The sequence below is a fragment of the Antechinus flavipes genome, chromosome 6, assembly GCF_016432865.1.
Source record: "Antechinus flavipes isolate AdamAnt ecotype Samford, QLD, Australia chromosome 6, AdamAnt_v2, whole genome shotgun sequence".
NCBI lineage: Eukaryota > Metazoa > Chordata > Mammalia > Dasyuromorphia > Dasyuridae > Antechinus > Antechinus flavipes.
This window is the reverse complement of record NC_067403.1, coordinates 36002211-36029870: the sequence shown is the minus strand read 5'-3', so window position 1 is coordinate 36029870 and position 27660 is coordinate 36002211. Positions and strand designations below refer to the sequence as shown.

The following is a 27660-nucleotide window of genomic DNA, read 5'->3' as shown; positions in this document are numbered from 1 at the left end:
TGAAGGAACAACAAGGGAGTAAAGGGAGTTTGGGGGTTTTTGTTTGTTTTTAGGATAGAGAAGACTAGAACATTTTTGGAAGCAGAGGAAAAAGAGGAAAGATGGAAAGTGAGTTTCCTACTCCGTAAGAAATGATGTTTATTGGACTAGATCAGGGGTCCTAAATATATTTTGTGTCACAGATCTCTTTGGCAGTCTGGTGAAGTATGTGGACTTCTCAAAATAATGCTTTTTTTTTTTTTAATATACTGTTTTGGAGGTTACATTTGGAATTCCAAGTTGTTTCCCTCCCCTCTCTCCCAAATCCACATTACAGAGAGCCAACAATCGATACAGATATATGTGGAACCATACAACACATAGTGCTATATATCAGTTCTTTCCCTGAAGGTGGGTAGTTTTTTCTTTTATAAATCTCTTGTAATTGATTTAAATGGCTTAGTCATTCACAGTTACTCTTTGAACAATATTTCTGTTACTGCATATAATGTTCTCTTGGTTCTGTTCACTTTGCTCAGCATTATTTCATGCAAGTCTCTCCATGTTTTTCTAAAATCATTCTGCTCATTCTTTCTAGTAGGTAGTATTCTATCACAAAAATATTCAGATGCAATTTATTCAGCCATTCCCAAAATAGTATTTTCAGTGCATAAAAGAATTCTTTTTTAAAATATTAATTTAGAGAAGATCCCATCAACTCAAATGGGAAAACCTTTGAGATAGGGATATCTAAGAATGAGTGGGTATTTCAAGGTAGCTGACTTTCAATGGATAATCTGGAATCTATGGATGTGTATTATTGCTGTTCTGCACATTTGCATAAGGTGCTAAAAATCCATGGAAGCCATATATGCTAAGTCATTTAGGGTGTCTGCATTAATTGATTAATCTTTACAGGAAACTGTCAGGCCTTACATAATCTAAACCACCTAAAACTAAACTAAACAATAAAAGTCCTCTGAAAACTTTTGCTAAAAAACAACAAAATTGTTATTGGATTTATATATTTTAAATAAGACAAGATTTATAACCTGTCACTTATCACGATTCAGAATTCACAAAAAATAGCAGCTAATATATTACTTAAAATGATAAATTCTGGATTTCACGGTAATTTTCATACATGAAAAACAAATAAACACCATAAAGTTGGTGTTTTAAAATAGCTTATTAAAAATCCCTTAGAGAAAAAGGGATTTGATGAAAATAATTTACTTACTATACATTAAGAAAAACCTTATAGAATAACAAATGGGATTCTTTATATGAGTACATTTAAGTATTCTTGAAAGAAGCCATTTTTCCCATTTATGGTTTTCTTATACTCTGAATCATGAGAACATAATGTACAGAGTGAACAAAAATTAACTTATCTTAAATGCAAAGAACATCGAGCTTTCTTCCATTTAGTTTAGAGTAGGGAATTTAAAATAATTTGAAATTTGGTCATTTAATGTGGAAAAATTATTTTTTAAAAACCTTATGCCAAACCATAAGCATTTTAAAAATATTTCTATAAGAATTCTTATTAATTTTAGAAGATAGATACTTTTGAATTCCTTCCCCCAATAGAAAAGTATCAAATCTAGTCTATTTTTAGAGGGCAAGTTGAGGGACAGAAGATACTATAAACAATCTAACTTGGTGACATATTTAAAAAAAGAACCTATCATGTAAGTCTATATTTCTATCCTAGTCAGACCAGGGATCCAAAAATGCTACCAGATTTATAGAATTCTTTATTAGGATGATTCTCTTTCACTTGCTTAATATTTCTTTCATGTAAAAGTTTTATTTTGTGATTAGAAGGGACTAATATTTATCTATAGCAACTTTACACTCTTCTGTATAAAAACCAAAAGTATAAAGTAAGCCAAAACATATAAAAACCAAGTATTAATGGAGTTCTATGGAGACATTACTTGTGCCATGTTTACACGTGACAAACATACCTCGGGGTCATTTGTTCTAAAGAAATAAGACAGCAATTCCATTGAATTCACAAAGTTCCCAAGGAAGAAAAAAATAAGGAACTAAGGAATGTAAATTGTAAAGAAGAACAATTGGGCATTAATATCTGTGGAGAAGTCAGAGATCTTCTGTGGAGAAGTTTTGAAAACAAAACACAATATTACACAAATAAAACACAATAGTATTTTTTCTGAGGCTTAAAGGGAAGATACATATATCCCATAGAAAGATTACAGGTGTTCTTTAGATTTTTTTCAATTTGAAAAATAAAATTCAAAATTCAAATATACTCTGAACCCTTGAACAAAAGACCATATTGTCATATTCCACAGTTGCCACTATAAGATTTTTACAGCGTTATGAGATGCTTGTTTTGCTAGACTTCCCTTTACATGTGTTGGTTCTATAATAGGAAAGCAAACTGTAATTCTTCAGACTGTTATGAATATGGCAAAACAAACAAACTTGATCAGAGAATGACCTGTAAAAACCCCAAACCCCCTTGAATTACTTGTTTAGAATGTTGGACTGAAATTCCAATTATCCATTGATTACCTTAGGTGGGAAGACTGAAGATGGCTATTCTTCCAAAACAAATACATAGGTTTCATATGTGTGAACATGAAAAATATACAGCTGAATATTTCGACAGTTCTTTAAAAAAGCATACATTCCTTTTTCCCCTCTTCAAAACTGTTCATCCAGGAGATCAGCAGCGACCCTGATTATCCATCCGATTAAATAAAGTGAGATCATCGTCACAGTCTATATTCTCCAATAAAGCGTGTCTATCTTCATTGACATATGGAGATAACTGGGCTTTTTTGGAAGTATCTGTCAATTGACTCCAGGTAATATCGGTGTTTTTAAAAGCATGCAGAAGAAAGATGCCATTAACAATGGTGAAGAATCCACTCAGGGTCCCAATGACATCACCGGCAGTCATACTGTACCACTCTTTGAATAAGATGGCAGAACACATCACCACCATAGACGTGAAGAATACATAATAAATAGGAGTCACTAGAGATGCATTAAAAGTGTCCAATGCTTTGTTGAGATAGTTAATCTGAGTACTGACCGAGACTATTATTGTTGCCAACAAAATAAAGACAAAGGGATCCTTGTAAACTGGCTTCTGTTCCAACAGCTCCTTGATGGCAAGTCCTAAGCCCTTGACAGAAGAAACTGAAAATACTCCAATTACTGAACAAATTGAAATGTAGATTAATATATTGGTCTGACCTCTTTTGGGAGCAACGACAACAATCAGCACCAAAGAGATCACAATTACGATCACAGCAAAGGAAATAAATGCTGTTTGGAAAGAAAGAGGGGGAAAAAAAGAAGCAAAGTTAGGCAATGCTTTGCAAAATCATTTTGCTTGTATTAAGTTAGGAAGCCATTGTTTCCACTAGTTTGGAACCAGAAACAAAATATTAAAGCATCTCTTATGCACATACTTGTAATGTTGACAATAAGAATCATGTTTTGTCTTTCTAGGCAATTAATAGTCATGCCCAAGAATACTCATAATCCCCTTAATAAGACTAGTAATGAACAGAATAGTTACAATAAAATATATCTAAGAGGTATCTCATTGGTGAGTGGACAGTCAATCTGAGAGTCAGGAAGACCTGGAGCTTAATTCTGATATTTTATTCTATTTGATGACAGGAAAATCCCTTAACCTCTTAATGTCTTTCTCTGGGACTATAAATGACATAAGATGCCAATCTGTATTGGTAAAAAGTATTTTCCATATTAGATTCCCAAGTCTGGACCTTCCCTCCTTGTAGAAAAAGGGGAACAAATTACAAACACCATAGCCAGGGGAAGAAAATGAAGTAGAATTTGAATATGTGTTAATAGAGTTTTAATTACAGACCTGGATCTTTTAGTTTTATTTCCATATCGTGTAGAGATGTGACTTCCTCTTCTTTGGGGGCATGGATAACCATCACAGTTGATCCCAAGATACTTAACATGCAGCCTATTTTCCCATGAATGTTCAGTCTCTCGTTTAAAAAATGGGCTGACAATATTGCACTATTAGGGATGAAAAGGGAAAAAACAAGAAGCAATCATTTTGATTCAACTTATTTTTGATTACATAGTGTTTAAACAGTCATAATATGGCACATGCTATTCTGTACCCTAACCAAATGATCTTGATCAGTATTAACATTATCTTATTGTATTTTTATTTTGTTAAATATTTCCCAATTATATTTTAAAATGGTTTGGGTTGTACTCAGGAGTGCTGTGGGCTGTATGTGGCCCTCTGGCTGCTCATCGAACACCTCTGATTTAACCTATAGTTAACCTCAGTCTTTTTAAGGAAAGTTTTAAAGTTGAAAATGATTGTTTTAATCATTTTGTGAATTACTGAAAAATCTTGAACAATTTTTTTAACATTCCTATTTTTCATTGCAAAAGTGGCAGAAAGTCAAAACCCCTTCTATTCAATTCTATTTTAATATTTTATCCCTGTGACAGAATATTCATCTTAGGATATAAAAGTATAGGAAAGGCCCAGAGAAGATGACTTGCATACTATTTATACCAGACCCAGCAAAACATAGGAAGTTGAGGCTTATGGTTTGTACTGGGGGTTAAACTATGATTATGGATTAAGAAGGGAAAAGAAAAGGAGTGAAAAAATAGCATTGGTCAGGAATTGGAAGGAGTTATGGATCTGCCAAAATACTTGTATTTGGGAATGAAATAATGGCAAATTCAGAAAAACTGGAGTCATGTTCATCCATGACCTTAATACTCAGTTCAAGCCCCCAATTCCGAAGAAAGAGCTCTGGATTTGTGGTCAAAGGACATGGGTTCAAATTCTGTATCGATTACTTTACTAACTGTGTGAGTATAAGCAATTCTCTTGATCTGTGTGGGTACCAGTTTCTTTATCTGTAAAATGGAATGAGGTTTGAATTAGAAAGTCTTCAAGGTTCCTTCAAGCTCAAATTGTAGGATCCTATCAAACTTCACTTGAGTTTGATTTAAATTGGCAAATAACATGAAATCAGAAGAATTCTAAACAAAAAGCCAAAAGCAGACAAGTAAAAAAATTTAGTAAAAGTTCAAAAAGTGACTCCAAATGGATGCTGTATTTAAAAAAAATTTATTCATGATTTATTATGATTTATTCGCTCACTATCATGAGTAATAGCTTAAGTAAACTTGAATTTGGCTGAATTTTTTGTAAAATGGAATGTCAAAGGAGCAGCTAGATGGCTTAGTGGATAGAGCACCAGCCCTGAAGTCAGGAGGAGCTGAATTCAAATCTGGCCTCAGCGTCTAGCTGTATGAGCCTGGGCAAGTCACTTAATTTACCCCAATTGCCTCAGAAAAAGAAAAAAGAAAGAAATGTCAAAAAATATGCTCAGCTTAAGCCAAGTAGAAAACAAAACATATAATGATGTCTGTGTATAGTGTCCCAAGAGAAAAATATTTCTATTTGTATCTCTGATATATATATAACCTGTATATATAGACACATATAAATACATGCATACATATTTGTATAGAAATGTGTACATGTTTGCATGTATAGTTTTACGGTTTAAGATCATTATGGCATGAACACCCTTACAAGTAGTTCTTCCTTAATCTCACATACCTTATAAGAACACTCAGTGCCCCCAAAGGGGTAACCAATGTTGCAGGTGCAAAAGCATATGCAGCAAAATTTGCAGCCTCTCCTATTCCCACTATAAAGCAAACAGAATTGTTGACACAAATGTTAATGTAAATTATTAGAAAATGAAAATAAATAACACAAAAAAGCAGTGAATTCATACCAAAGATTGGGCTAAGCAAAAATAAACAAATCGTATATGAAAATTTTGAGGTTTGAAATGAATCCAGAAAACTTATTAGTGCTTCAGAATACATTATCCTACAATAAACCAGGGAAGAAAACTGACCTAATATAAAACGACCAATAGTCACAATGAAAAATAAGATAGATTAATATGAATTTAAAAGACTTCCAAAACACAACTGCAATTGCATCTGGGTAACCAAATAAAGAAACTATTAAAGGAAGACATGGGGAATACCAAGTGTCATTTCTCTTCCTCCTCAAGAAGCTTCACTGTTTCATAAAACAAAGAATGGAGTTAGCAAAATGAGAGAAATTTGCGGATGTGACCCATGGTGTGATGTAGGTAATAGCCTATTAAGAGGCATTTTAGTCAGTGCTTATTCTGCTAAATGTGAGGGATAAAGAGAGACAAAAATCAATCTCTGTTCTCAAAGATCTCATAGTCTACCACAGAAGACAACATAAAAACAACTACATGCAAATAAAATAGAAAAAGGGTAAATTGAAAAACAACTAACATGAGAAAGGTACTAGAATTAAAGTTGAGGACATCAGAATTAAGATCAGGAAAGATACTTCTTGCAGAAGGTAGAATTTTATCTGGGACTTGAGGGAAGCCAAAAGGCAGAAATGAAAAGGGAGAACATTTAACAGTGAAAATGAACACAGCTAAGAGACAGAAGGGTCTTGTGTGAATAATAGCAAAGAAGCCAGTTTCACTGGAATCCAGAGTGAGGAGAGTTAAGGAGTGAGGTTCTATGGAACCTATAATAGAACAGTCTAATCTTTAGGTGACTGATGTCTTCAGATGTACATTATTTAAAAATTCACAAGATCATTTCCAAAATTAATCCTCCTTTAACCAAAAATATAATTGACTTCTAATGCAAGGATAAAAGTTAGAAGTTTGCTGTCAATTGAGAAGATTTGGGGCCAAAGTGTTGTCCCCTTACCCTTTGGAAATTTGCTCACATAATTTAAGATGTCCAACTGAAAAATTCTACCTCCTAATCCTCAAACTCCATATATGCCTTACATTTTTAACATAGAATAAACAAAAATCCATTATCAGAATCACTTCCTCCCATAGAATACATTTTCCTTTTTTGTCTCTAAATGAAAGGGCTCTTTTCCCCCAGTTAACCTACCAAGTAAACATTGTTTTAGAAAAATAGGATGTATAGAAATCTGAATTCAAAGATTAGCTACTTATATTCATATTTGAGATTCTCAATCATTGTGTCTCGCAATGTCAAAGTTAATAAGTAGCAAAGTTGATTTGAATCTAAAATGTTTCCCTTCTGTAAGTAAGTCCTCAAAATTCCTAAAAACCACTGTTCTAGAATGTAAAACAACAAGAAAGTTGCAAGCCTTTGGTTACAAAGAGTAAGTGATTTGTAAGTAGTTGAAAGGTACTAATGTGACAAGCCCTGACTTATTTTAATTATGATTCTGCTTTAACAAGAACATTGGGCACTTAGATCTATTAATGGCACAATTAGAGTTTCAGAGCAGGAAAAAAATATATAGGTAAAATATGTGAAGAACACCTGGTCTTGGTTTTCTTTTCAAAATGTATGAGGCAAGAATTCAAAGGGGAAATACATGTCTGAATATCACACTTTGCATATCTCTTCCCTCCATTATTCCTGGTCTATAGAGATAATACAAAGGAAATAAAAATCATTTGAGACATACAATGAAATAATATGTCCACTCATAATAATATATAAAAACTTATATGTTGTTTTTTAATTATAACAGTTAGTTGTGTTATTCTGAGCAATCACTTTACCCTGATGTTTTAGGCAACTTCCTTTGATTATAAATTGAGAAGGCACACTTTTGTTGGTAGAGAGGGTTTCCTCAGCTGGGAAACCAGTGAAATCAAGTCCAATCCCCTTTCTTATAGATATTAGCTACTTCTATATAGAAGCTTGGTAAATGGACATAATCTCTACCACGGAGATAATCTACTCTTATCAGATTCTGAAAAATATCACACTCTTAATTTTTGCAATTTCACACATCTGTACCGTGGGTATCGGACACTTACTTGAGAGTAATCCTGCCCACCACAGCCATTCCTTCAGATAAGAATGTCCACCTTGACCTAGAAAAATAACTAAATTTTAACATGGAAAGTGATGAAACCCCAACTCAGAGGACTATTATTGTGATCAATTACCTAAAATGGAGGAAAAAATAGGGCATGGGGACAAAGCCTGTTTAACCAATAATTTCCCAAAAATATCTGAAGTTTTCTCTTTTCTGCTTCTGGATATAGAAAGAGAAAAAAGAAATGAGGATAAAGGGCACATTTAGTCTTTCCTGTTTATTATTATAAGGAGAAGAGATTGATTATAGCATAGACAGTAGTCTCCCAATTAGAGAAGAACAAATCTGGAGATGCTGAACCACTTATCAATTCCACTGGGAAAGGCTTTCTGAATGATTTAAGTCAAGACTTAATATAAGACTTAACATAATTATGTATAAGATTATTTTTTTTTAAGGCAGATATGATACAGTAGAAAGAGTAATGAATGAGGACTCAAAAAACCACAGTTTAAGTATTAGCTGTGCTACTAACTTGAGCTACAACTTTGAGCAGGCATTTTATCTCTTTGGGTGTCAGTTTCCTCATCTGTAAAGTGAGGGAGGGGAATTTACTTGATCAGGGTTTTCTTTTCTTTTTTTAACGGACTTCAAAAAAATCTGTGGATGGGTTTCAGGGAGTCTGTGAATTTAGATGCGAAATTCAATGCAAATGGTTTATAATCATATGTATTTTATTTTGTGCACCTAAAAAAACATTCTGAGAAGGGTCCATAGGTTTTTACCAGATTGAGAATTCCTTAACATTAAATACTAAAATCTTATGACAGATGACAACTTAAATGAATATTATGTGATCTTTTATTTTTAAAGATGATACTGCAATATTTTTAAAGAAAATAATTCCCTAAGGTTTAATTTTTTTGAAATTTTTTTTTAATTTAAAAAAGGAAGGTCTTTTGAGTATTCCACAGCTAAATGGCTTGAACAGTAAAGCTTAAGTCATTAGACTTATTTATTCTGAAATCTCATATTCTGAAGTGGTTCTTTTAAAACCTATATCCTCCCTTCCATCAAGAGTGTTATATTCTTTTTTTTAAATTAAAAATTTTCTTAAATAAAATAATTGCATTAGCAAAACAGGAAGAAAGAGAGAAAAAGAGAAGAAATAAGAAAGGAAGGAAAAAGGAAAGCAAGCAAGTAAATAAGAAAAACAGAAAGGAAGAGAAAGAAATGAAGAGAGAGAAAGAAAAAGAAAGAAAAGAAGGGAGGGAGGAATGGAAGGAGGAAAAAAGGAAGGAAGAGAAAGAAAGAAGGAAGGAAGGAAGAGAGGGAGGAAACAAGGAAGTAAAGAAGGGAGGAAGGAAGGAAGCAAAGAAGGGAGGAAGGGAGGAAGGAAGGAAGGAAGGAAGGAAGGAAGGAAAGAAAGAAGAAAGGAAGGGAAAAAAAGAAGAAGGAAGAAAAGAAGGGAGGAAGAGCAAAAAAGCAAGTTATAATTTGTTTGGGACATTAGTTTCTTACCAGCTCTGGTTATTCCCTTTTTAGCCAGTTCTAAGAGTCCCTTCTTTTTCAGTATGAAGCTAGAGCCTATGAACACACTGGAACTTATGGCCAGAATTAAGCCAAGAAAGAGGCTGTATTGGTTCTCGGCAGACGTAGAAATGCTCAGGTTTGTTCCATTGGAATTCTTGTTTTCTTGGGTGACATAAGAAGCCTTTAGCTGTGACACATTGGTGATTTGGCACCATGCCTGGTAAGAATTGGAACATACTAGAGAGAGCACAGAGCCTAGAAGAAAAATAGGAGAGACATTACAGAGATGAAAATGTGCTTTATTAAATCTCCCATGTCCACCTTCACCAGACAGGGGAATAATAATTGCACCCATTCATACCACCTTAACATTTTACCTTAAGGTTCCACAACAGTCCTCTGAGCTAGGTAGTTTGTCTTGTTTTTCAGGGAATATATGATCTCCTCAGTGTAGGTATTTCCCTTTATAGGAAAGATACCCCTTAGTACCTTTCCATCTAGTGCAATTCATGCCCATTCCTTTCTCTCTGCCAAAGGGGATCTATTAAACATCCAAGAGACTTTCTTCTTTTTCTTTTGATATCAAAGGCTATTGAACCCAATATCCATTTTCCAGTATTCTTTAAAGTGTTGGGTTTTGAGTCAGGAAGACATCTTCCTCAGTTCAAATCTGACTTCAGATACTAAATACGTAACCCTCAAGAAGTCATTTCACCCTGTTTCAGTTTCCACATCTGTAAAATGAACTGCAGAAGGAAATGGTGAACCATCCAATGTCTTTGCCAAAAAACAAACAAACCCAAATGGGGTGGGTCAAGAAGAATTGGATGCAACAGAAAAATGACTGAAAATAAAATGTTCATCCTGCCAACATTCAGAGCTGGAAGTCCTTGCTGGTGATATCATGCAGCTGACTTATATATACTACTTTATTTTTATCTGGAGGGGAAGGAGTGGAGGCACTCAAGTCTCCCTGTCTCATTGAGGCTGAAAGTTTAGTGGTAGGGATCCAATCTCATTGCAGATCAACCTGAAGATTTAAACTGTCCTGTTTCTATCCTTAAGCAGCCCATTAGTCTCCTGCTCACCACAAAGGTTCTGGATTCAGAGTGGATACCCAAATGGCTTACATACCACTAATAAACACAGAACTCACTGGCACAAGTGATTCATCAGCCTCCAACAACCCCAGCAGAGGTAATAAGAATGTGTACTCATTCCTGGCCCACCCAGTATCTTTCCATAACCTTTTGGATCACTTTCAAAGTGTAAATAGTATTATCTCTATTTTATATTTAAGGTAACTGAAGTTGATAAAGTTTAAGGGACACACCTCTGGTCATATAGCTAAGTCTTGGATCTGGGACTTGAAATCAAGCCTTGACCCCAAAGCTCTTTCCTCCAACCCATTGTTTCCTCTAGGATTGGGTAGAACACTTGGCACATTCGCCTCATTTAACAAACAATAACTATTCCACAAGGAACCTAAATCATCTACTTGGTGATTTAAGAAAGCATTCTCCCAAATCAGTCAACTGTGGTTACTTTTTCATACCAGTGTTAACTGAAGAGAACAAATCCTCAGGTTTTCTAACTTGCCCTCTAAATGAAATTAAGCCTAATACCAAATTGAGTTGTGTATCTGTGATTTTTTTTTAAATAACTTTTTATTGACAGAACCCATGCCAGGTAATTTTTTACAACATTATCCCTTGCACTCACTTCTGTTCCAATTTTTCCCCTCCCTCCCTCCACCCCCTCCCCCAGATGGCAAGCAGTCCTTTACATGTTAAATATATCACAGCATATCCTAAATACAATATATGTGTGCAGAACCGAACAGTTCTCTTGTTGCACAGGGAGAATTGGATTCAGAAGGTAGAAATAACCCGGGAAGAAAAACAAAAATGCAAGCAGTTTATATTCATCTCCCAGTGTTCTTTCTTTGGGTGTAGCTGCTTCTGTCCATCCTTGATCAATTGAAACTGAGTTAGGTCTCTTTATCGAAGAGATCCATTTCCATCAGAATACATCCTCAAACAGTATCATTGCTGAGGCATATAATGATCTCCTGGTTCTGCTCATTTCACTTAGCATCCATTCATGTAAGTCTCGCCAGTCCGCTCTGTATTCATCCTGCTGGTCATTTCTTCCAGAACAATAATATTCCATAACGTTCACATACCACAATTTACTCAACCATTCTCCAACTGATGGGCATCCATTCATTTTCCAGCTTCTAGCCACTACAAACAGGGATGCCACAAACATTTTGGCACATACAGGTCCCTTTCCCTTCTTTAGTATCTCTTTGGGGTATAAGCCCTATCTGTGATTTTTTTAATGTACTGAAAGCTAAACGAACAAATGACTCAATTGAATTAATTCCATTAAACAATAAATATTTGCTATTATTATAATAAATAAATATTAAATGTTAAATGAGATTTTCAAATATTGGAAAAAATCCCCGAAATTCCTTATAGTGAGATAATGCTAAATGGCAAAGAAATTATTGCTATCTGTCAATATGTCTTTTCTAAACTTTGCATCTCCCACAACAGACAGTTACCAAGTTTTTGTTGAATTCAATTGAAGCGACATGGAGAAAATTTTAGATCAAAAAGGCAGAGTAGCAATTGAATTTTAACATAAAGTTACAGTTGCTTTTCCTTAATTATGAAGAATTATGAAGATAATAAAGGACCTTATGTTCATGTTCAAAAGTATTCATACTTGACTTAGTGAATAGATATGCTCAAAGGGGAACAGATGGTTATTTTTACTTTATTTTTCTGCTGAGGCAATTGGAGTTAAGTGACTTGCCCAGAGTCACACAGTCAGGACGTGTTAAGTGTCTGAGGACAGATTTGAACTCAGATCCTCCTGCCTTCAGGTCTGGTGCTCTATTCACTGCACCACTTGGCTGCCCCCAAATAGTTTTATTTTTTTTTAAGCATGCAAACATACCTCTCAAAGTATTTATTCAAAGAAAAATTCATTAATGTCTGATAAATAAATCAGTTTTGCAGCAGTAGAGAATCTGTACTTGCCCCCCATAAGGAGCACAAGATTATATTAGAGAGTGGAATCTGGCCTTTCTCCCTTGGGCACCCAACATGGAGGTGAGCATAACTCTTTCTGCTAACCCCATGTCATAGCCCTATCAATTCAGGTCAAGCTCCCTTGTGGAGTTTTTAGCCACCAGTGACCTCCCTACTCTGGATAATTTCTTGTCTACTTGAAGAACCAAGGAAGATGACTCCTGTTGACCTTTTCTTATTTACCATCCTTCCTCTGCCTCCATCCCCTTCCTTCATTCTGCCAGGGATTGGGGAAGAGGAGGTGGTTCAAAAGCCATACCCGGGGCAGAAGTTGAACTCCTTGGGAATGGGCTAGAACCTCCCCAATTTGACAAATTCATCTCAGGAGCAAAGAAGGCAAAAGCCAATGCATTTGGTCTACTTGAGATCCTGAGGCTTTCTGGTACGCGCAGGGCAAATTCCTTCTAAGCTCTAGTGTTCTCTCTTCCTCTTTCCCCAGGTCTTCCTTTCCCTTTTCAGACACCAAAACAGTTCTAATTTTGCCAGGTTGTTACATGACTCTCTAAGTATTGCTACATCAAGAATTTAGAAAAGGAAGAAACATTCAAGTCTAAGATAATGGTGAGATTGAAAAGCTTAGTGGTTTCATTTCTCTTAGCCCATTTATCTTTCCAGGATAATAAGACAGATAAGACAGATAGTGTCTCATTTTTATTGCTTAAACAGATATCAAAAATGATGAGAACCGAGAAGTGTGTCTTCTAAACATTTCAGGAACCTTAAAATACTTTCCAGAATCTGGCAGATCAATCACATTGCAGAGTAAAAGAGTAAAATTATGATTTGGGGTCCTCAAACTTTTTAAATAGGGGACCAGTTCACTGTCCCTCAGACTGTTGGAGGGCCGGACTATGATAAAAACAAAAACTTTGTTTTGTGGACATTTAAATAAAGAAACTTCATAGCCCTGGTGAGGGGGATAAACATCCTCAGCTGCTACATCTGGCCCACGGGCCATAGTTTGAGGACCCCTGATAGCGTATTGCTGTAACAACTCTGATTAGATTTCTTCAGTTCAGACACTTTTCAGTGTTGTTCTAGGATTTTCACCAGTCTTTTCTTAGCAAGGAATACTGAAAGCTTTCGTGCATCCGACACTAGGCAATGTGTCTGCTTTCTAGTCCCACCTCTCTGCCCCCCAAAATCTTAAAGTGATTGTAAGGGGGGGTTTCTGCATAGCAAATCAGTAGCAGTTACATTCCTAGCTGAAAAAAACAGAAACAACTCAAGCCGTTTGGCTAGACTGGCCAAGTAAATTCCACCCCCAGTAGCATTCATGTCACTTAATATGTGGTTAACATAACTATTTCAAAACTCCATCCCAGGAATCAGTGTAGGAGGATTCCATACCAGGGAAACAATGTTCTTTCTAAGCAGTCATGGCAGATTGTCTCCTACATTTATAGGGAGAAGTGAAGATGAAGGATGGGTAGGAAATAAAATGATCTTTGTAATGTGCAAATATCCATTGTATACAGTGGAAATTAGAACAAATGAGAGTATGTGGTAGTATCCCTGGCAGGAGTGGAGTCAAAAGCATCCCAGCTGCTCCAATTCGATTCTTAATTCCAGGAACTGAACTTTTTCATCGCGTGCTAACTTTTGACTGATGCATAAAGAGCATGAAGAAATAAAAAAAAAGGACAGAGAAATGGAGGAATTGTTTATTTTAGTGTTACTTAGTGGGAAATCCAGTGAATGGTAAATTAATCATCATCCCCTCAGGAAGTAATGAGTGTGGAATGATAGATAACTGAGGAAACAGGCATTCAATTCTCATCATCTCACTAAATCAGAGAGCATAGTGGATAACCCACTTAACTTGGATTCAGAAAGGATAGAGTTCAAATACCAGTTTTCATGCTTTTTAGCTACATGACTAGTTGTGTTAAGTGCAAATCATTGAATCTCACTGAGAATATAATATTTGCAGGATTTATCCACGAGTTGTAAATTAAATGCTTTGAAGAATTCAAAACATTAGATAAATACCAATTATTATGATCATTTTTGGTACTATTGTAAAAAAAATAGTGAAAGAGAAAGAGAGAGAGAGAGAGAGAGAGAGAGAGGAGGAAGAAAAAAGAGGGGGGAGCGAAGGGGGAGAGGAAGAGAGATACGAATAGAAAGGATTTCAGAACTCTTTCTACTGAATTTAAAGCTGAAAGTAATGTGTGCTGTAGTTGCTGTAGAGGAATAAACCTAAATAAGCAGAACAGCTTGGAAGGTGAGAATCAGAGGAACCACCTAATTCGTACAGTTAATTTGCCTGAGATGTAAGTCAAATAAAGCTTGAACGACTTAGCTTAGCAGTGGAAACATCTGTTCCTCACAGAAGCTACAATCATCAAGGAACTTTTATGAATAATTCCTGAGATAGAAAAAAGATGATGACACTTACAATTCAAGTTGTAGGTTGAGCACTGGTGGTAATCCTCTGGGAACCCAGACTAAGGAGTGATTAAGTCCTTCCTACCAGAGAGTAAGTTGTCTATATGCTCTTTGGGAGGTATTATATTGTTTGTGGCTACCCACTCCACTGGTCATCTTTCTGTAAAAAGTTTTCTTTGTTCTGCTTAATTTGATTTATATCAGTTCAAATAAGTCTCCTTGTAGCTCTTAGAATTCTTCATATTAGTTTGTATGGAACATTAATATTCCCATTCTATTTATACACTGCAATTTGTTTAATCATTCCCCTCCCTCCCCCCCATCAACTGGCACTTATACTTTTTATTCTACTACTACTGTTAAGCTATTTTTCATATTACATTCACATATTAGATATTTGATTATATAGATATTGTATCCTGCCTTTCATGTTCCATAGAATTTTAAGCTCCTAGAAGCCAATAGTGTTAATTTTTATCTTTGCATGTTCAGCATCTAGAATAGTACTTGGCACATAAACAGGCCTTTAATAAATGCTTGCCCAGTTGAATTCAATAGGAACCTTTTTTTTTGTTTTAAAGCAATAGCTTATTTTTAAAAAGGAGAGGGGAAAAAAAAGAAATTAACTCTAAGTACATAAATTCCCTTTATGGTCGTGCTATTTCTCCTTAGAGAATTACAATTCTAGAGTTATCATGAAGCCAAATTTCTTCAGTACTTGATTCAGAATTGGAAGACCTAAGTCTAAATTTCTATTTTGATATATCTTACTTGTTATGACCTTTATGTTTGAAAATCTTCATTAATAAAATGAAGGGTTTTAATTAGATGATCTTCAAGGTTATATCTGGCTCCAAATCTATGATCCTATGAATACAACGGGCATGTAGAAAATGCTGTTTTAATGTTTATTCTTTCTTATATATCTCTACAGAGAAAATGGAAGAGGAGTATATTTTTAAAGGAAAGTGATATAAAAAACAAATAATATCAGTGAAAAATTTTTCAATGATAGGAAATAAGAATAGAAAAGATTATAAAATAAATTTGGGAAATTAATGATAATTGATATCTAAACATACAATATTTTAATCTTTATAAGTAGCAGTGTGGGGCACTTTATAGGTGGGGTCTGGAGAAGTTAATTGACTGGTCTGTGATCACACAACCGCCAAGATCAGAGGCAAAACCCACAATCAAGTATAGGACTTGGGGTAGAGAAGATAAAATCTTTAAATACAACCCATACAAACAAAATTAAAACTGAAGTATCCGTTTTGTTCATGTTAAACAGTTAAATACCTAGTGCTATCATTCAGAAAAAAATTTCTAGTTGGGAATGCAGTCAAGAATGCAAAGTACTCCCACGCTCTATTAATTATCATATTCTGTACCTCATTTAGTGTAGTTTCCACATTTTATGGTCTTTCTATTGCTAATGTCTCTAGATCACCAAAGATAAAAATTCCTTAGGATGAAAGGGCAGGAAATAGAATCAATCACGAATTTATAAGCAACTATCCCGTACCAGATACTGTCCTAGGTACTGATACCAAGAAAAAATGAAAATAGTCCCTACTATAAAAGACCTTGCAACTCGTTGAAGGACTACTTTCACATGCCACTTTGTTATTTTCTTGGTCATTTACAATTTATGTTAAATCATATGCTTAAAGAGAAATGGCCCAGTCTAGGAACAATGCTAAGAAACAGACATTTTTATTACCTTTGATCATTTAAGTACTTCTTTCACCATTTTGGGAAAGAGACAGGATAGGATGTGCGAACTCTGTGCTAGGATAATAATAAAAGGCAGCTCAGTTGCTCCCATCTCATCACAGACTCAGGAATTGAACAATTTCATATTGTGGTATAATTTAATTAGCTGATGCTTAAGAGGAGATAGCAGTGGCAGGAGAAAGCAAAACAGGGACATCAGTGAAGAGATTATTTATTTTGAGGTTGAGACTTGGACTAGAGGCCATAAAAAACTGAGTTCAAATCCTGCCTCATTGAGAAATCATCTAGGAGATTCATTCATTCATTCAAAATCTGCCAGTATTCTAGGCAACTTTCTTTTTTGTTTTTTTTTCAAAGATAATCCAGTTAAGTGACTTGCCTAAAGTCACTGCTAATAAGTGTCTGTGGCCCTTTAGGCAACTATTTTAATAAAATAAATTGCCTAGTTTCCAGTAGCCTCCCATGCCAATTAATCTAACAACTTATTAAGCACTTAGTCTGGTCACTACACTTATTCAAACTATAATGGGGGAAAAGGAGCTCATGCCTAGAAGCTATTAAATAGATTAATTTGGTAGAAAGTTTTTTTCAAAACAGTATACAAGCTATCTCTTTCTCTAAGTATATGAAGGATTTATTCTCTCAAAATTGTGGAAAATATTAATTCTTGTGCTTTATCACAGAGCTACTTGGGATGATGCCATGGTCATTTTTTAGAATGAAGAATAAGTAACAACAACAATAAAAAATTAACAATGTGGAACTTTCAGATATGTAGACCTGAACCATTTCCCTGTATGTAGTGGAGTGAATGAGCTCAAGAATGGTAGTCAGGAAGAAAAGTAGAAGTCCACATTATCATAGAATTTGGGCAATGCTGCCAATTGGCTGTGTGACCTTAGTCATTTAACTTCTCTGACTCAGTTTCCTCATTTGTAAATAGAAATCACAACTTACACGGATACAGGTAAACCGTTGAGGTTTATAAAGTGCTTTCCTGATAACAATCCTTTTAAGTCAGGAGTGGAATCATTATTATCACAATTTTGTAGTTAAGAAAAATAAGCCTGAGATTAAGAAACTTGCCCAGTGCTAGAATTTGCACTTGTGCCCACATCTCCTGATCCAAAAATCAGCTGCTACAGTGGTAGTCTTGAGGAATATTATGAAGAAACACGATGATTCAGTAGATGTAAAGGTGCTTTGAAAAAGAAGCAGACTGTCTAAGTCTTAACATTTTTTACATTCTACAGTTCCTCTGATAATCTCAAAATGTAGTAGAAGAATTGCTAGGTCAACAACAGAAGGATCATATATTTGAAACTGAAAGACCCTTTAAAAAGCCATGGATTAAGAGACCTGATTATTCTTACATATACAAAGAATAAGATTAAAAGAATTTGAATCTAGGTTCTCAGTCTTCAAAGATAAAAGTCCAAATCCTCTCAGTCCCCTTTCCTTTTTGCTGGCTGTTCCGCTAGCACAAGGACCTGAGAAATAGGATTAATCATGTCTAATTAAATGACATTCATGAATTCAGCATTGTAAATACTTTAAACAATCAGATTTATAATCCACACACCCAGATCCCGCAGATCATTAGGCAAACTAACTTGAGTGGTCATCTTGGAATAACCTTTGCCTTTTGGTTTATTATTAAGGAAAGGAAAAAATACACTCAAGTTTCTGAATTATCTTAGAAATAACTCCATTTAAAAAACTGATATCTTTTAATAATACATTTTCCATTAGATCCCACCATCTCCAGGATCCCTACAGCCAACTCTTTAAAAAGAATTTTTTCTGTATTACTTGTCATCTTGTTAAAAAAAAGAAGTTTTGAAAATATAAAAAAAAAAATCAGTTCAGAAAAAAACAACTAACCCACTGAAAAAGTCTGAAATTACATGTAGTATCAGGAAATAATTCTAATTAATATAATTAAATAATTCTAATGAGCTCCAGAGGACAATTCATCCAACTCTGTTATCTAGTTTATGTACTATTCAGGTATTTGCTTTCCTTCCCTCCTTCCCTTCATTGTTTGTATCCTTAACAAAAAAGGTAGAGTACTCTGCAACCTTAAATCATATATAAATGCCAAAGTTTTTACTACTACTACTACTACTACTACTACTACTACTACTACTACTACTGTTACTGCTACTAATATAACTACAACAACTAATATAACTACACCAGTTTTTACTACTACTTTATTTTATTACAACCACCACAACAATGACTATGTCTACAACTGCAACAACTACTGCTACTACAAGAACTACTATTACTACTTGAAATATTCTCTCTAAAATGTAATATTCTCTTTTGGGGGTTTTCTTGGGGTCTCTGGGAGCAGCCTTCGTTTCAGCTCAGTAACCACCACAAGTGCAGCCAGGGTTTAAAGTCCAAATCCTTTATTGTCTCCTTCACTTGGGGCTCAGCTAGCTTTCTTATAGTCCAGATCCTTTAATATCTCCTTTCTGGGGCTGGGCAGCTTTCTGGAGAGCCTTTCAGTCTGGCCTTGGTTCCGAGAGCTGCTAGTGCGTCTGTGTTTTTGGCCCTTAGAGCTTCTTGTTTATATGCCCCACACTGAGTACACACCAATCACTATATCACTAGAAAGCCATTATTTGTTGTAGGATTAAATCAATGGTAAACTAGATTTAACCATTGTCTCCTCAATTCCACTTAGTACCTCATTTCAAGTTCTGGCTCAAAACATCTTGTAAGATTAAATCAATCATACTGAACCATGATAAATTAGATAGCCATTGTCTCTATCAATTCTACTGACTTAGTACCTTGTAAGAATCCTTTGTTTCATGTTCAGAGTTCTGACCCATAAAAACAACTACTACTATGGATACTCCCAACCTAAAAATCTAACAAAAACCCATTACTTCAGTGATTATTCCTGTTTTCTCCTTTTATTTCCTAAAAGCATTTTTAGATTACATTTCAGACTTTTTACTTGGCTGGGCCCCAAACCAAGTCACAGAAAACCAATTCATAGAAAGTACCAAAAAAACAAAAATTAGAAAAGGTGATTTTCCACTCAGAGTGCCATCCCCTAGGGGTTAAACAAAGTCCAAGGTCTTAAGGATACAGTGTCAAGATGAAATGTCAAATACAAATCCAGAAATGGGCAAGTATACGATTTCAACAAGTCTTGAATTCTCCCAGTAAAAATTTAATTAATGATAGCAAAGACAGCCAGAAGCAGGAATATTTTACTCCTCCTGTCAGTTTAGGGTGGAAAAGGGAGCACTGATGACAGTCATGATTTTTTATAAACTCAATCTTTAAAAATGTTTTTATTCATGATCTTCGTTTTACATCATTTTATTCAAAAATACACGTCTTCCTCTCTTCTACTTAAAGATCTATCTTTCTTATAACAAACAAAAGCCAAAACAGGAAGGAAAAACCCAGTTCAATAAATCAGCCAAATCTAATGGTATATTTTAGGCTCCACACCCATAGACCAGGTCGGTATAATTATGCATAATTCAATTTTTCTTTCAATTTATAATGTCCTAGTCGTTATATCCATAATATAATACACAGCATATTATATATTTTATGTGTAATACATAACGTTATAATTATATGTAATATTAATCAATATTTATTATCTAGCCAATCAGTTATCGACCATGACATCCGGGAGGTGATGCCATAACATGCAAGTGCATGACGGGTGCAATCATCCGTCTCTCTCTCTCTCTCTCTCTTTCAGAGCCATCTAGTCCAGGATGAGTGGAGGTGGCAGGATGACTGGCACATCATGGCAGCACCTCCTGATGTCACGGTGTCTGCGAGAGGGCAGGACCGGAGATCCCAAACCCCTCGAGAAGCTCTTAGAGAAGGGCTTCCTCCAGGCCAGGTACTGGACTGGTTGGAGAAACAAAGCCTATATTCTTAAGGTGGTCATATTCTGGGCCAGGAAATTAGGTTTCCCGACAGGAATGTAATTAAGTCTCGGAGTGCGAGTTACCCTAGAGACTTTGAATACCCCAAGTACATCCTTCCAGCCCAAGCGTAATTCCCCCCCCCAAGCCCCCGAGGTAATTGGGGTTAAGTGACTTGCCTAGGTCACTCAGCTAGGAAATGTGAAGTGAGTGAGATCACATTTGAACTCAGTCCTCCTGACTTCAGGGCAGACACTCTTATCATACCCTGCGCTATCCAGCTGCCCCCCAGGCGCAATATTCAAACGCAAAGGTCTGATGAGCTCCAAACTAGTCGCGACTCGGTTCTGGGGTGGAAATCCCGGGCTACAGGCAAGCAGCGAAAGGTTCCCCTTCTCCCCAAGCAGAGGCGGACGATGGGCAATTGTGTGGCCACCTCCGAGGAAGGAGAGGTCGCGTCTCCAACGCCTCGGACCAATGGCGCTGCTGTACCTGCGGGACGCGTGATCCCCGTCTCCCCCAGCCCACGCCGCATCCCCTTCCCCGTCCCACCCACACGCCCTCCTCACCTGGCAGGCAAGGCTGTCCGGCAGGCGGCGGCACCAGCACCCGCTCCCCCATGGTCCCGGGACGGGGCTCCGCGGCTGACCCACGCTCCTCACCGAGCCGCCCCTCTCCCCCGCCCCATGGCAAGACAACTAAGCCCGCACCCCCCAACCCAGTCCGGGACTTGCCACTCCACCGGCCCACACCTGCGGGTCCCTTCAGCCAATGGGAAGGGCTGGGCGAGGTCTCAGGCTGGCCACACCCCTTCCTACGCTGGGAGCTGGGGGAGAGAGCTCGGGGTCCTGGCTCTTAGAACCCGGGAACGCCCGGGGGTGGGGTTGGCAGGGGCTAAGGATCCTCAGGTCAGTGGCTTAAAGCTTCGGGGAGAGGGCTGTGGCCTCCTGCCTCAACCACTTTCCTGTAGCCAAACGGGAGGGGCGATCGTGGGGGAAGCCCCGGGAAGCTGCGGAGCGTTCGCACTCCTTTTCCTCCGCCGGGAGCCCAGAGGGCTGGGCTGTGGGAAGGTAGCTTGTTTCTGGTGTTTGGTTTTTAAACCTTTCACATTGGCCATTATTTATTGGCTTTGCTATTTGGGGCCCCGACACTCCTTTACTCTGAAGATGAGCGCGCTGCTGGTGGTTTTAGACCGAATCCCCATTCGTTTGGTTTTGGGTTTACCCGCAACCCAAGGGTTGGCAAACGATTTAATTATTGTCTGTTGTAATCTCTTAGTATCTACACTTGGAAGTGACCGTACAAAGCACTGAGTTAAATGAGCTTAGTTTGCAATCATCTTTTTTTTTTTTTTTGCTCTGCAAATATTATCAATTTTAAAAGGGGAAAATACCAGTTTTTATATTAGAATTCCCTAGTACTTACTTCCTCCCTTCTTCCCTCCCCCTTTTTTTCCCTCTCTCCCTCTCTCCTTTTTCCCCTCCTCTTCCTCCCCCTTTTATCTTCCTTCCTTCCTTCCTTCCTTCCTTCCTTCCTTCTTCCTTCCTTCCTTCCTTCCTTCCTCCTTCCTTCCTTCTTCCTTCCTTCCTTCCTTCCTTCCTTCCTCCCTCCCTCCCTCCCTCCTTCCTCCCTCTCTCCCTTCCTTTCTCCCAGTTCCCTTTCTTTCTTCCTCCCTCCCTCCCTCTCTTCCTTCCTAACATTATTTAACAAATGAAAACTCGATAGATTAGATGAGCTGGCCAACACATGAGTAAGGGAGCAGTCTGACATTTGAACCCACATCCAAGTTTAGTGCTTTTTCCACGATCCCCCTGCTTTTTATGACTTAAAATTCTTCAAACTAAGCAATTCTTCATTGAAAATGGTTTACCATTGTCTAAAGTTGAAAACATCCTAAATTCATAAGAGACCACAATACATGTGAAATGGATAGTTGATAAAATAACGACTTTACCAGGTACGGTATTTTTCATTAATTGCATTTTTTTAAATAAGAGAACTAGAATGGTTATGAAGGATCTGGGTTTGGCACTTAAGAATAAAATTAAATGAACTCATCTTGCAACTCTTTTTATTTTGCATAGGGAGTGCTATTAAATTTATTAGGTAATAGTTTCATTAATCTTGCTTTTCTTGTTCTCAGGCTAATAGGAGAAAAGTTAAAAGCAATGTCAAATTAAATCTCTAAAACACATATTTGTCTTGTATATAGGTTTATAGTCAATTTTTCACAAGTCAAGGAGATAAGCAAGGTGGAAAAAATATGGAGAGTAAACTGGGAAATAGTTTGAAAAATGTTTTGTGCCAGTAGTTAAAATCAGTTTTTAAGACTGAGCTATTTATTTTTTAGTCTTTGTTCTTATTTTGGACTTTTTTGAAATAAAACAGTAAATATTTGGGAATATAGAAGTATGATTTTATCACTAACTCTTAATGCAAAAAACACTTCCTCCTTTGTAAGAAAATGAGTAAATGAATTATTAAGGGACTCTTTGACCCACTCCTGAAAAAATTCTCCAAGAAAGTCGGTGACAGAAAGAAAAGTTCTATTTGTGCCAAAATTGTCACAGATCACTATTTGTGGTAGAAAAAATGAAAACAAGCTGTGTCCCTCTCTATGTTGGCTGGCTGAATAAATTGCGATACATGAATGTAACAGAATACTATAGGGCTGTAAGAAATGACAAGTATGAAGAATTTTGGGTAACATGGGACAGCATATGAATTATGCAGAAAGAAGCAAGGCCAAGAGAAAAAAATGCATCATGGCTATAATAATATAAATGAAAACATTAAAATGCAGCTTGACTCATATTAATTTCAATGAAAAATCAGGGTTGAAGAGAACAAAGGATGAAATATTCCTCCTCTTACTTGAGAAATGAGGCTGTTGAATGTTGTTTAAATGGGTGATGTCAAGCTTAGATGGAAAGGAAGTGTCCATTAAACATTACAAAAGATCCTTTTGGGCTCCATATCGACTTAGATTAAGTATTTACTATATTATATATTATCTTTGCTTTATTGCAATTTTGTTAACTATTTCCTAAGTACATTTAAAACTGGTTTCTGCAACATTTGGCCTCTAGAAATGTTGTTGACCACTTGAGGTCTGAAGGCATTGTGTTTGGCATTTCTGATTTACATTATTGCATATGGTTGCTTTGCCTAGAGATTTGTATTGTAAGGGATATATTGGGAAATGACTATGATATTTAAAAAAAAAAATCACTATTTAAAGAGTAAAAAACCAAAATGCATATGTGTACTGTGTGCATGTATGTAAAACTACACATAGGTGGACACAATATAATACATGAATACACACACATAAAACACTGTACATATATGGACACTACACAATACATGCATTCATGTGTATATATGTACGTATATACATATACAACGTGTATTTATTGTATCACCTGTGTGTATATTGTATATGTATATTTGTATATATGCATGTGTACACACGTATATGTGTATTATGTCTATATGCAATGTTATGTGTATGTATGTGATCTATATGTGTGTATATGTTTGTGCAAACACATGTACATGCACATACTTTACAGTCAACCTCGGAGTCATGTCCCAGGATCTTCCCCCATGCAAAGACTTAGATTAACAGAATCCTGAATGCAACATAAGGCTTTATTTCAATCTGGAGATCTAAAAGTGAATTCATTGTCTTATGATTGCAGTCTGATTTGGGAACTAAAGAGAATCTGTCTCATTTTTTCCAATCATGCTTAGAATTTCTAGAATTTAATATAGTAACATGTTTTGTGTGATTGAACGTGTATAACCCATGTCAAATCGCTTGCTGTCTCAGGGAGGAGGGAAATAGAGAGAAAATTTGGAACTCTCCTCCCCCAATTTAAAATAAATGTTAAAAATTGTCTTTATGTGTAAATTTCTATAGTCTGATGCTAGTTTACCAATAGAAATAGCTTTTTAAACTGCTTATCTTAAGAAAAAAAGTCACAAACCAAAGATGAAATTGTACTTTCAAAATATAAACAATGATATTAAATAAGGACAATATGATGTATTCAGATTCTGTACTCCATCCCTCCCCCACATCCATTTAATTTTCTAATTAAGTAAAAAGCAAGTTGCTTTTTGTTGCATCTATCATGGATTTACATTAAGAGAATCTTGGAAGGCGCATCCCATTACCTGCTGTCTGAGTATACTTTTCATTTTTACAAGCATCTTAACAGCCTTGTAGCCTCTGCTTCCTGTGGGCTGAATCCTAAAATTAAAAAACAAAAACAACAACACATTAAAGAAAAAGAAAAGGAAGAGGTTGGTATTGACTGTTTTAGCCAAAGGTCTCAGAGATTTAGAAAAAGGAATTTCAAACATTTAATGATTTGGGGCTCAAAGAACCTTACTCCCTCAACTAAATATAGTCATTAAGTTGCAGGTACAATATAGTCAATGTCATGCTAATAAGAATTTATAAGTAGTTTTAATAGGATTGTGGAAGATTACAGGATGCTGATAAAGCAAGACATAGACACAGATTAAAACTGCCCTACTAAACAGGTAATCCAGTATTGCTATTTTTTTTTTCTGTCAGTCAAGGTTACTTCTCTGTATATACCACTGGGGAAAGAAAACCACATATTATTGGGTCAAATGAAACTTATATGGAAAATTTAAGAATCTAATTAATGTTCCTTCAAAGGAAAATGTTATTGTGTACATTTTCTATGAAAACATAAACTTAAGTTTTCTAAAAAGAATATAGTATAACAATTTATCTACCAATAATTTGAGTTAGCATTCTATAAGCAAGTGTCAATTTATCATTTAACAGTTACCTAGTATTTTGCAGACATGTAGTTTTTTTCAGATTTACATTCTGAGAACACGAAAGAATTATTTTACTTGGCCATGTGCCTTCAACTATCCTGACATGAATTATGTTTGAAAATATAAGTGTATTGACTATGTATATGTGTGTATATAACAATCAAATGCAGACAATGAAGATTCAAAAAAGAAAGTCTTTCAAAATGGCTTTTCAGCATCTTTCTACTTCTGAAGGGATGAGTGATCCACAAGGGTCAAAGATTGCTAAGAATCATGCAGTTTTTAGACCATCGATAAACTTAATTTGATGTACCATTCTAATAGTAGTACTCAAAATATGTCATATATTATATCATGAACACTTCCTTTAAAAAAGAATTTGTGGCTACCAGAGAAGGTGAGCATTAAAAAAATGTCACAAAGAATGAAACTGGCTACAGATAGTCAAAGATTTATTGATGTGGAAATTACCCCTTAATGTAGTCAGATCATTGGCTTTTCAGAGATAAGTTTACAAATTATAATAAATGGAGAGAAATAATAGTAAAGAGGAAAAAAAAAGATGTGAAATTAAAAATGGGGAATGGACCAAAAAAAAATTTACTGATGCCGATTTTAAATTCAAACAGAATTTAAATGCAAACTAATTTCCTTGACAAGAGAGCAAAAGATCCTAGAAAATGCTTTCATTAGCAAGTATTTAACTTGTCCAAAAGGAGAAAGATGGCTACGAAAGGCTTCATTAGATTACAATATAAATTTACCAGTAAAATTTTAAGCAGGATGGTACAGTTATGACCGTATCATCTCATAAAATGGAATAGTTAAGTGTAAAATAAGTTTAAATAAAACTTGAAAAGATATTCAATCAAAGTTATACCTACAGCTTTTGGGGATGAAAATAAAAAGAGGATTATGAATAGAAGAAAAAAATGGGAAAAGATTTGCAAAAAACATTTCAATGAACTTTTTCCCTTAAGGGTACTGAAACCATTCCTTATGGAACCTAACATCACAATCCTGAGGTACTTACAGAAGAGGTAGAAATAGCTCTAATGAGAATAATAAGGAGAATAATGGGGAAAACGCAATTGGATTAAGTGTATATAAAAGCATTGATATTGGAAGCAAGTACAATTTTCAGGGCATCAAGGGACAGATAAACAAGATATCCAAAGGAGAGGAAGATTTTTTTTTAAAGTATGGAAAACTTTGAGGATTCCATTGTGCTTATTGTTTGTTGATTATTAAAAAGCATTTACTCAGGAAAACAAAATATCTCTATGAAGGAAGAAATGTTAAGTGGATGATCAGTGTACTCCACTGGTAGCCTGAAATTGTCAGGAAAAATAACAACAACAAAAAAAAATCATGAAAAAAACATTTTCAGCATGTTGGGCAGGCCTTCCAGTGATACACTTTCAGAAGGACGTGGATGACACTCCCATAAGGATGGGCAGGTATGATTCTGTCATCAGCATCATCACAGAGAATCAGCAACTACAACAAAAAAGCTTGAAAGCAATATTTTGTTTTCCTGAGTTAAGTGCTTTTTAATAATCAAAAAACAATAAGCCATACTTAAAAAAAAAATCTTCCCCTCCTTTAGACAGTTTGTACATCTGTCCCTCGGTGTCCTGATAATTGCACTGCTTCCAATATCAATGTCTTATAAAGACTATCACAGATCCATCCAAATATATAAACCAGCCCAAATTGCTCAGCAGATACCTGATCTATGAAAAAAAAAGCTAAACTGATATTTAAAGCTGGAACCTTAAACAGACTGGGGGAAAAAAAAAAACTTCAGTCAAGATAAAGACGATGAATTAAGAAACAAGGACATCAGGATTTATATCTTAAACATCAATCATTAATTTACTTTTAATTACAGTTTTAAACAGGGGCAAAATCCAAAGAAACAAGGGAGAGAGTTCAGTAATGGAGGAATATACGAGTCAGCCAAGTGTACCATTCTGAACATAGAGAGAATTTGACGTATATGTGACTCATTGTAACAGAATAGTTGTATAATCCACAGGTTGAGTCAATTTGCCAACTATGAGATGAACAACAATTAGAGTTGGAACTCATCATTGAAAAGACTGAGCAACATCTGTTTATTTTATGAGCTGCTTTAAAAAAAAAAAAAGGATTAGGTGAATCTAAACATGTTTGTAGAAAAAAATGTGAAAGATCCAGTGGGGAAGAAATGAATGATGGATTATAAAGGAAGGATGACAATGGGAGCCAGTGCTTAGAAAAAGTAGGAGGGCATAGCATC

The 27660-nt window shown here is 35.7% G+C and overlaps 2 protein-coding genes across 2 annotated transcripts in view; one reads left to right on the top strand and one right to left on the bottom strand.

The window, feature by feature from the left end:
• Positions 1 to 226: 226 nt before the first annotated feature.
• NIPAL1 (NIPA like domain containing 1) lies at positions 227 to 21258 on the bottom strand. The gene is made up of 6 exons (XM_051964921.1): positions 21122 to 21258; positions 9389 to 9655; positions 7866 to 7922; positions 5603 to 5693; positions 3860 to 4020; positions 227 to 3288 (listed from the first exon to the last, which is right to left on the bottom strand). The coding sequence occupies exons 1-6, from the start codon at positions 21171 to 21173 to the stop codon at positions 2681 to 2683; spliced, it is 1236 nt and encodes a 411-aa protein (XP_051820881.1). The 5' UTR covers positions 21174 to 21258; the 3' UTR covers positions 227 to 2680.
• Positions 21259 to 21380: 122 nt separating this feature from the next.
• CNGA1 (cyclic nucleotide gated channel subunit alpha 1) overlaps positions 21381 to 27660 on the top strand; it is a 55974-nt gene continuing 49694 nt past the window's right edge. The window contains exon 1 of the mRNA XM_051965103.1: positions 21381 to 21460. The gene's annotated coding sequence lies outside the window, so the exon portion shown is untranslated. The remainder of the gene's footprint in view (positions 21461 to 27660) is intronic.

What these genes read in the sequence shown, in the direction of transcription:
- NIPAL1 (XM_051964921.1), bottom strand. Translation starts at nt 21,173, where the DNA reads ATGGGGGAGCGGGTGCTGGTGCCGCCGCCTGCCGGACAGCCTTGCCTG. An exon ending in GTGGGCAGGATTACTCTCAA is followed by an intron (nt 5,694 to 7,865) that starts GTAAGTGTCCGA and finishes TTTGCTTTATAG; the next exon opens with TGGGAATAGGAGAGGCTGCA. An exon ending in AATAAAACTAAAAGATCCAG is followed by an intron (nt 3,289 to 3,859) that starts GTCTGTAATTAA and finishes CTTTCCAAACAG; the next exon opens with CATTTATTTCCTTTGCTGTG.